The 10,294-nt window shown below is 49.4% G+C and overlaps 1 protein-coding gene across 4 annotated transcripts in view; it reads left to right on the top strand.

The window, feature by feature from the left end:
• The window catches only part of Cars2 (cysteinyl-tRNA synthetase 2, mitochondrial), a 43,814-nt gene that overhangs the window by 20,528 nt on the left and 12,992 nt on the right, over positions 1-10,294 (top strand). For 2 of the 4 annotated variants that reach the window (XM_029480565.1, XM_021169841.1), the window contains exons 7-9: positions 5,445-5,577; positions 6,148-6,281; positions 9,852-9,919. In XM_029480565.1, the coding sequence (XP_029336425.1) occupies positions 5,445-5,577; positions 6,148-6,281; positions 9,852-9,919 (335 nt within the window). The remainder of the gene's footprint in view (positions 1-5,444; positions 5,578-6,147; positions 6,282-9,851; positions 9,920-10,294) is intronic. The other 2 variants (XM_021169842.1, XM_029480566.1) reach the window with 1 other exon arrangement.

Below are 10,294 nucleotides of genomic sequence, written 5' to 3'. Positions count from 1 at the left end.
CCCCCCGGCTTATTACTTATTTTTGAGAAAGGGTTCCACTGTGTAGCCCTGGCCATCCTGGAACTTGCTGTGTGGACCAGGCTGCCCTTAGAAGTAACAGAGTCAAACCAAGTGCCAAAGTGCCAGAATGTGCCACCATACTTGGCTTAATTTAATTTGTAATAGCCTTGTTTATTTGGCTCTCAGAAATTATATGTTACTTTTCCCCAATCAATAGCCACCTGTTGAACCTTCTCTCTAACAAAGCATTCTGGGATCTCCATACCTATGGGTGGTGGGTTAAGATAGGCTTGGGTTGTGCCTTGCAGGAAGAGGGCTCTGGGAGAGTTGCAAGTTTTGGCAGAATCAAGCTAGTTTGGTGATTCGAATTTGATTGTGGGGAAGTCTCATGTAGCCAAGGCTAACCTGGAACTTGCCTCACAGCAGAGGAAGACCTGGACCTTCGGATCCTGCTTTTCTCCCCCAAGTGCTGGGACTGCAGATGCGTGCCTCCAGGCCCAGCTTTTGATTTTATCTCCACATGATGTGTTTATAAAAAGATAAAGAGAGGAGGGATATGTTCTATGGATGTATGGTGAGGTTTGGGGGAAGGGGATGTCTCAGCAGGCCCATGCCAAGGCATCCCTTCCCTGAGGGACCAGCCCTCAGGGGGTATAGGATAGAATAGAGTTTATTCAGGGCATGGGGAGGGGAGTTAAGAGGGTAGTAGAGGCAGAGAGAGAGAGAGAGAGAGAGAGAGAGACAGAGAGAGAGAGAGAGAGAGAGAGAACAAAAGAGGAGTAGAGGCTGGCCATGAGACATGGAGAGAGGGGGGAAGAGGCAAGGGGATAGAGTGGGAGCAAGAAGGGAAGAGCAAGAGAGGGAGGAGGAGCCGGTCAGGCCTACCTGGCTGTTGCCAGGTAACTGTGGGGTGGAGCTTAGACAGATTGCTAACACCACAGGGTTTGTGTTTTCAGTGCCACTGGGGTTTGTAGCCCAACAAAGGGAAGGTACAGAATTCCTATTTGACCTCCTCTTGCTCAGTCCTATCATCCCCTAGAGCAGTCTAGACATCAGTAAGCCGCATCCCGCTAGTATGCAGTTCATGTTAGCACGCCCCTTGGGATTGAGAGTCTGTGCATTTGGGTAAATGCCCCATGTCTTGTTCCGGTGGCCCAGTCACGTGCAGTGGTTTCCAGCTTCACGACCATCTGTGCCCAGTTTCCCTGTCCCTGCTACCTCAACCCCAGTGACCTTTTTACTATCCTGAACTTTGTTTCTCCAGAGTGTTGCAAAGTTGTACACATTCACCACTGGCTTTTCCAGGTTGGCTTCTTTCTGCAGTCATAGGCTTTTGTGGCTTTTTGGAGACAGTCTTGTTTGCTACTATGTAGCCCAAGGTGCCTTAATCTTGAGGAGGTCTCCTTTCCTCAGCCTCCTGAGGACTGGACTTAGAGGCATGGCCACTGCGCTCCCCTGGCTAGACCCTTTCAAGCTTTGTAGATCTTTGCACACTTCAGTAGCTTGGCTCTCACTGGTACTAAGTTCCATACGCTATCTTGTCTGTGTGCCTACTGTCTGTATGCTGGAGTATCTTTGAAGTCCATCTTGACTGCGTCCATATTTGGGCAGTTAGGGATCAGGCTGCTGTGGCGAGCATCCGTGTGCAGGATTTTGTGACTGTTTTCAGCATCTTGGGTAAACACCAAGGCGAGCGATGGCTGTGTCACATGGAAAACCTGCTTGGTTCTGTGAGGCATCGCCAATACGACTCCCAAAGCGGCAGCACCACCCTGCTTGCATCCCCAGCAGTGAGTGACAGGTGCTCCCTCCACCCCGCCCCCACCCGCCTCTCACTGTTGGAAGTGCCTTATTCAAAAGCACAGTGTGTGTAGAGGTTTGAAATTGGGGATTAGTGTTTAGCAAAACAAAGGCGCTGTGCCCTTCTGTCTCTACTGCATGGATTTGTCATTTTTAGAACAAGGCTTTTCTCTTCAAATTTTGAATTGTAGCAGTAACTCAATAGGAAGGATGGAGAAGTGGGTCCTGCTCCTGACTTCTTTCTCCTAGGTTGCAGTCCTGTGGTCACCCAGTGATGTGGCCCTGGCCTGGGGTACTTGAATTATGCTTTTGCATTGGCCCTGCCCGGCCCTGGTCCCTCGGTGGCAACCCTTCCCCATGACAGTGCTTGACTCCCCTCCTCACCATCGAAAGTGCCTGACTGAGGTTGTCTCTGGATGCTTTGTATCCCCAGGTCCTATAGAACATTCCCCCTGCATCCCTCCCCCATGTCTCCCTTCCCATTCCACTTCTGTCCCCGACCCCATTGGCTCGCTGGGATTTGCAGGCTGTTTCATGGTTTCCCCTTCATGCCACGTTCTTCATACAGATTGATAATTTAATTTACGGCTTAGCACACTTGTGAGCATCTGCAGATGTGGGTAATACACTCATTGCCAAAAGATGACGCAGGACAGTCCTGTTAGCAATCCTAGCATACATTCTTGACTGCAGAAAGGGTTTCTGTGACAGGGTATTCCAGCTCTGTCATTTTCTTGTTTGCTTCCTGGAGTACTTTACATAGACAGGCTATTACTTGGTTATTTCATAGTACAGTTTCTGTGGGAACAGTGGAGTGTAAGGGAAGGGCTGGAGAGATGGTTCAGTGGTTAACAGCTTTGGCTGCTCTTCCAGAGGACCCCCGAGTTGATTCCCAGCACCCACATAGCAGCTCACAACTCCCTGTAATCCCAGTCCTAGGAGATCTGACACCCTCTTCTGCCCTCTCAAGACACCACAAATTACGGGTCTAGAGCAGATTCTTGTTCTTGTTCTCAGCCAGTGAAAGAGTTAAAGAGCAGGAAAGACCTTGTGTGACGGGTGACAGTTGGAAAAATCTCATCACAGAATGAACAGGTAAAGAAAGGCCTTTCTTGGGCTGGTGAGATGGCTCAGTGGGTAAGAGCACCCGACTGCTCTTCTGAAGGTCCAGAGTTCAAATCCCAGCAACCACATGGTGGCTCACAACCACCCGAAATGAGATCTGACGCCCTCTTCTGGTGTGCTGAGGACAGCTACAGTGTACTTACATATAANAAANAAANAAANCTTAAAAAAAAAAAAAAAAGAAAAAAAGAAAGGCCTTTCTTTATTAGGGGCGAGGAAATACACTTAACGCGCATTCACAGAGGAAAGCAAGCCAAAGCCCAGCTTCTCCTTGAGGGCAGGGACTTTGTCTTTCTTTCCCAATGTAGGGTTTGTCAGTATGAAGACAGATGGCATGGCCGATGAGCACAGACTGTTATGTGTCCCGGTGCAGCCCTGAACTTGTTGAACCCGTGCATTAGCAGAGGGCCTGCTGCTGAGAGACATAAGCTTACAAGATCTTTGTTCTGAGATGCGCTGCCTGTCTCAGGTTAGGAGGGTGCGGAACACTGTCAATACCTGGTCATGGCCTCTCTTCCGATCTGTCTGCTGATCAAGGAGTCTGTCTAACTCCTAGTCCTTCGGTCCATGCAGTCTAAACACCCCCTCTCCCCCCACAAAAGATATAAAGGAAGAAAGAGCTGGTTCCGCTCAAAGCTGCCCTTAGTCTTAGGAACCATTAGGCGCTTGCTAAACGTGGGCTTGTTTTCTTCCGTAGTAAGGTGCTCTTTACTGACTCTTGAATTTGTCACTGGCTCTGTGCTTTCACCAGCTTCCCCGTCATTTTCTGATGTGGCTGGGCGCTCTGCTTAGCTGTGGGGTGAGCTCCCTCCACATTCTGGAGGCTCTGCGATTTCTCTAGTGGGAAATGAACGGAGTGGGCACTGAGACCTCTCTTCTCCACCCCTCTCAGCAGTCTGAGAACAAAACTGTGCTATGTGTTACAGTGAAGCGGGTGTTGCCAAGGCTCTGATCATGAAAACTGTCACTCGAGGTTTGGGGGCCCCTTTCTGTTCAGGTGCTGGGCGTTACGGGTACTGAGATTGACGGGTAGCCACTGTCCTCTGTTGGTCCAGTAGTCTGCCTGATTAGAAGGCTCCTTTGCGTGCACCCCGCCTTCTCATGTCATTCAGATTGGTTCTGTGTGTGTGTTGGCACTGGCAGCCTTAGGCTTCATCCTGCCTGTTGCCTGTCTTGGATTTGTTTCTAGCTGTTTCTGGGAGAAATCCTCTGTTTGGGGACATTCCTTGTGCTTTCTGGGCCCTACAATAGCAGTATTCTACCATTTTCTCTTGAAGTCAGTTTGGCTGGACATAACCCTTGTCCACAGTGTATCGTGGAGTCTGCAGAGTCCTCCAGTGTGTTGTCAATGAAGCCTCACAGCCTCCATTCTCCCGGGCCTTGTTTGTGAGTCACCCTGCCTGCCTGGTGCCACTGACTTTACCTTTTTCTTTGAGGTGTAGTTGTTTCACAAAATCTAGACATACCACATCTGAACCAGTGTGTACTGAAAAATCCATCATCCTGAGATACCCAGGGCTTCACCCAAGCCTACATCATCCTTGCAAGCAGTGAGGGTATTTGGGGGTAGTCAGGGTGCTCAGGGGTAGTCAGGGTGTTCAGGGGTATTCAGGGTATTCAGGGTATTCAGGGGGTAATCAGGGTGTTCAGGGGTATTCAGGGAAGCTGTATGAGTAGAACCAGCCCTGTGTCAAACTGGGGACATAGGTAACCCCGCCTGGGTCAGCCAGCTTGCTAGAACACCATTGCTTGGTCATTTGCTTTTGCATGTTGCAAAAGAGACCTGCCCAGACTGATCTCTTTCTTGGAATGACTGTCTCTCTCTGCTGCTCCGGCCAGCTCCTGTCTGTTCCTGCCAACTTAGTCCCACATCAATGTGCTGAAACCCCATGTTACACTGGGCCTTTTGTGCCCATGCCAGACCATTGCTAGCCTGCAATCCCCAATGGTCCTCACCTTGTACTATGCTCTGTCTACGCAGAGGTCCAGACTGACCCAGTGACCTCATTTGTTGATGTGTGTAAGTAAGGTCAACAAATCCACGACAGCCACGAAACTGTGAGTTGAGTAAGAGCGTGGCATTTAGGAGAGGTCAGAGTTTGTCTAGGGGACTTGCTGAACCCTTTCGGGTCTGTCCCTGGGGGGCTGACACATCTCTGCTTGCTCCTTGCTCTCTTGGCTTTTGTCCTCTATCCTGATGTCACCTTTGCCCTGTGGAGATTGTCATTGTGGAAAAGGTCACGAAGGAACTTGGTCTCTCAAAAGTGGCTGAACAGATCTGGCCAGGCACTGGGCTCTGGTCCCTTGGCAGCAAGTGCCCTGGTGTTTGCAGGCTCTGTGGATACTCCAGCTCTGCTCTGCCTGCTGGCATGGAGGCGTCAGTCCTGCTCACCCACTGGTTAGGAGTGGAGCACCGTAGGAGGAGCCTGAGATTTCTGAGAAGGAAGATACACAGAGCGGACCATTGTCATGGAGAGAGCTGTACTGTGGTTCCTCACTCAGCAACCCCCTGTCACCAGCAGGTGACTCTGACAAGCGGCACAGCAGCGACTTCGCCCTGTGGAAGGCAGCCAAACCTCAGGAGGTGTTCTGGGCCTCACCGTGGGGAGACGGACGGCCTGGATGGCACATCGAGTGCTCTACCATGGCCAGGTAAACCCAGTGAATGCCAAGCCAGACGACGAGGTTGCCTGGCTGGGGGAAAGAACAACCAGGAGGCTAGAGGGCGCTACTGGGGCCATGAGGAGGAATGCCCAGCCTAGCCCATGGTGTGCCCAGCCTTCCTGTTTAGTATAGTCTCTGGCTAGCAGAAGAGATGCCTGCCTGCCATACAGCAACAGGTACCTCATGGTCCCTGAGAGGTAGCTCAGGTCTGGGAGCATGTAAGTGGCACCTCTGAAAAGCCATTTTGAGGACATGTATGTGCCCATGCTGTGGCCAGCTCACCTCTCCTGAGTGCAGAATCTTCCGCTGACTCAGGAGTAGCCCCTTTGCCAGCTGGGAGGGTGGTACTGCCCTCCCTGTTCTCAGGCAACCCTGTGCTTCCCTAGGGCTCTGACAGCTTCAGCAGTTGGTTCATGCTCGCTCCCTGCCAGCCGGGTAGATCCACGCGTGGCTGAGCAGACACAAATTTTATGGCCTGAGGAGGGCTGTGGGGAGTGAGCATGCTGTGTGGACCCTGCTGTCGAGGCTGCTCACACATGCTTGCGCTCTGCCCTGCAGTGAGGTGTTCGGAAGCCACCTGGACATCCACACCGGCGGCATAGACTTGGCTTTCCCACATCACGAAAATGAAATCGCGCAGAGCGAAGTCTTCCACCAGTGTCAGCAGTGGGGAAATTACTTCCTACATTCTGGTGAGCCTAACTTGATGCAAACACCTTCTCTGGTTCTGTCAACTCTGCCTTTGGAAGTCCATAGATCTCCAGCAGGGCTGGGAGATGAGTTTGACTAAAGTCATTGTTTGGGTTTTCGCAGAGTATCTTTTCTTTCTTTTTTGTCTCATGTATATAATGTATTTTACCATACCGACCATACCACACTCCAGCCTGTAAAGTCAGTTTACTCTCTCAGTCTTGTGTTGGTAGCCATGGCTGCAGCAAACTAGTGCAAAAGCCCCGTCCTGTCCAGAAGACATTTTGCAGTCCCCCCCCCACTCCCCAGCCCCCCAGCCCCCACCCCCGCCATTGTTTGCCTCTTAGTCTCTTTCTACTCTTTTTTTCTGATAGGTTCCTTGAGGCTTGAGGGAGTAGATTTAGGGCTGGGCCCGACAGACAGTCATTTACCTCAGCACTTTGTGGCTGACTATTGCCCACTGCAGAAAGGGGCTTCTTTGGCCAACGCTGAGAGCAGCACTGACCCGTGTGTATTAATATTTAGAAGGCCGTTTGATACAGTGCTGTTCAGCAAAACCACAGAGGTAGGCTCCCGGCTAGGGCCTGTCACTCCTGAGCCACAGGCTTTTGACAAGGTTTACAGCATCAGGCACAAATTCCCTTCTGTGGAGCAGGCCTCAGATCCAGTCAGAAAGTGGCCAGCCACCACACTGGTTAAATGCATTAAAGAGAATCTCAGAGGCACCAAAGTGCTTTGATGTTACAGTAAGGAAAGAAAACTCGGTGTTTCCCCTTGGGTTCATTTGACCGAGAAAGGCCCATGTTTGAATTCTCTACTACTGTCCCTGTGACCTCCATCTGTCTGTCCCTAGTTGGTGGTTTCTGGCTAGTCTGTCTGTCTGTCTATCGTGCGTCTATCTATGCTCCCTGATCTGAGTAGGATAGCTGTGTCTTGTGTGTCCACCAAAGAACTCTGCTCTGCACTTACTGAATCACGTAGAGGACGTGACAGAAATCTTTTACCAGTTTTACAAGGCAGTGAGTTATTTTCCCAGCTAGCCCCAGCTGACCCAGGAGCACTTGGTATGACAAACAGCCTGTCATAAAGTTATATCTGTGTGCTGCTTTCAACACGTACAGTGGTCTTTTTGTTGAATAAGGTCCCTTTGAATCTACTTGCTCTTTTGGGCAAGTGATTATTATAACATACATGCATTCATGCATGCATTTCTCTCTGTGTCAGGGCCATGCTTATTTAGTGCTTATTAAAGCTATGCATTTAGGCCGGGCATGGTGGCACATGCCTTTAATCCCAGCACTTGTGAGGCAGAAGCAGGCAGATTTCTGAGTTTGAGGCCATCCTGGTCTACAAAGTGAGTTCCAGGACAGCCAGGGCTACACAGAGAAACTCTGTCTCAGAAAGAAAGAAAGAAAGAAAGAAAGAAAGAAAGAGAGAGAGAGAGAGAGAGAGAGAGAGAGAGAGAGAGANAGAGAGAGAGAGAGAGAGAGAGAGAGAGAGAGAGAAAGAGAAAGAAAGAAAGAAAGAAAGAAAGAAAGAAAGAAAGAAAGAAAGAAAGAAGAGTAAAGTTATGCATTAGCTTAGGTTGTAAAAGTTGATTACATGAGAAATCCAAAGAAAGTTAGTTTGGCGTTGACCTGTTACAGGCATGCTAAGCAAACAGGCTGCGTATACAGCGGGCTCTCAGCCGTCTCAAATGATCTCAAGGTGTATTATTAACTTGGCTGTGAGGTCCCGTAAAAGTTCCAGTGTCTTCGAATGTAAGAGATATTCTCATAAATTATTGCCACAGGCTACCATAACCCTGTGCCACATTGCAGCAGTGGGCATGCCTTGCCTAGTGGGTCAGTGTGGCAGTGTGCAGAGTTCACTGCTGGGAGATGCCACTAATAACTCCTCTCCCTCAGAGGCAGCATAGCGCCTTTTAGTACTGTGAAGGTAGCTGGGGGTGGCTGGTGGCTCAGTGGTTAAGAGCACTTACTGCTCTTCTGAAGGTCCTGAGTTCAAATCCCAGCAATCACATGGTGGCTCACAACCATCTGTAATGGGATCTTGACAGCCTCTTCTGGTGTGTCCTCATATAAATATAATAAATAAATCTTAAAAAAAAAAGACAGGCAAATGACCAGGAAGTACATGGAAACAGCTGGCCACTGCCCAGGAAATACATTAGAAAGAAAGAAAGAAAGAAAGAAAGAAAGAAAGAAAGAAAGAAAGAAAGAAAGTCATTGTGTAGTCCAGGCTGTCCTTGAACTCAATTCCACCCACCTGATTCAGTCTCTCAAGAAGTATGCAGTACCATACTGGCTTTATTTAGAAGAAGAAGAAGAAGAAGAAGAAGAAGAAGAAGAAGAAGAAGAAGAAGAAGAAGAAGTAGTAGAGAAAGTAGCCAGCTTTCAGTCCAGGGCAGGGGTCGTTCAGTCCAGCACTGGGGGAGGAGCAGCAGCAGACTCTGTGAGTCTGAGACAACCTATAGCATAACCTATAGCATAACCTATAGAATAGAGAGACTCTGAACTTGGTGATGTCAGAATTCACAGTGGTCAGCAGCAAAATGCACATGTTGAGTCTGCTGAAGGTCACGGGGTCAGCACTGCCCTTTCAAATAACAGCTCAGGTGGGCCAGGCAGAGACAGACAGTATGAATGTTTGGCAGCGGTGGGGTTACAGAGTGCCAAACACAAGCATCTACAACATGGGATGCATGCAAATGCAGTTTTATTGTCTTAGAATTTGGAGGCTGGGGGACATTAGATGTAGGGTCACTCTGGGGATGTGGCTTCAGAAGGGAGGTTCCCATGAGAGGCTGCTGGACCCCCCATGCTACCGTCCTATGTTCTTGACCTCCGGTGCATCTCATTTTCCAGATACTGTCAGTACCATGTCTGATGCTATGTACAGTTAAAGGCTCATAGTTACAGTTTATTGGAGAGAGCTGCTTTGTTCATTTTCTCAGTAAAATCAGCCTCTTAGCACCCTCTGAGTAAAGGTCTATTTGGAAATAGGGAAAATCTTCTGACTGGGACAGCAAGAGCTTCCTCTGGAGACAGGCTTTGTTGAGATGCATCCCATAGTAGAAGTTTCCTGCATGGGTTTGGTTCCCTCCTGAGTTTCACGCACCTGTGATAAAATGACAAACAGCTGTGGAGAAGCCTGGACAGACACCTGAGGCAGAAAAGCTGACAGCCACACCCCAGACTCACGGCTGGATAGGTGACTGACTAGCCAACTGTCCAGGATAGGATAGGGCAGGGATGCATGGGTGCGTGAGGGCTGTGTGGACCTGTTATTGTACCCTCACTGAGCAGTATTGTCCTGGAAGACTGCACAGAGCACACACTGCAGGTGCAGGTTCCTGTCCTGTATCCTGTGGGGGAACACAGGCCTGTGGCTCCACAGGCCCAGCTGTGTCTAGGCTCAGGGCTATAGACAGAGAAGCTGAACTCCCTTCTGGTACCCTGTTAACTGTGCATGGGTCTCGCCCACTCAGTATAGTCAGCCCCAGCTATGGTGGGCTCAGGGCTGCCTAAAAGAGGCTGTAACTGGAGGGGATGTTTCTCTTTTTGTTTCAGGTCATTTGCATGTGAAAGGCACAGAAGAAAAGATGTCCAAATCCCTAAAAAACTACATCACCATTAAGGTAAAGTTGATAGACAGTGCCTTCCTGTGTGAGTGGCTGATGGCTGCTAGGGGCCTCTGTGGGGTGAAATCACATCACTAGACATGTAGTCTGACCCAGCCCTGCATGGGCTGCCTCCAGGGAATTGCTCCTTCTTGTCTCAAGGGGCAGGGCACTTCCTTCAGGTCTGTTCTTCTCTTTCTTCCTTTCTCTCTCTCTCTCTTCCTCCCTCCCTCCCTCCCTTCTTCCGTTCCTCCCTCCCTCCTTCCTTTGTTCCCTCTCTTTTCTTTTCTTTCTTTCTTTTTTCTTTCTTTCTTTTTTCTTTCTTTCTTTCTTTCTTTCTTTCTTTCTTTCTTTCTTTCTTTCTTTCTTTCTTTCTTTCTTTCTTTCTTTCTT

Source organism: Mus caroli, chromosome 8 (assembly GCF_900094665.2).
Source record: "Mus caroli chromosome 8, CAROLI_EIJ_v1.1, whole genome shotgun sequence".
NCBI lineage: Eukaryota > Metazoa > Chordata > Mammalia > Rodentia > Muridae > Mus > Mus caroli.
The sequence above is the reverse complement of the archived record's forward strand: the minus strand, read 5'-3'. Positions and strand labels throughout refer to the sequence as shown.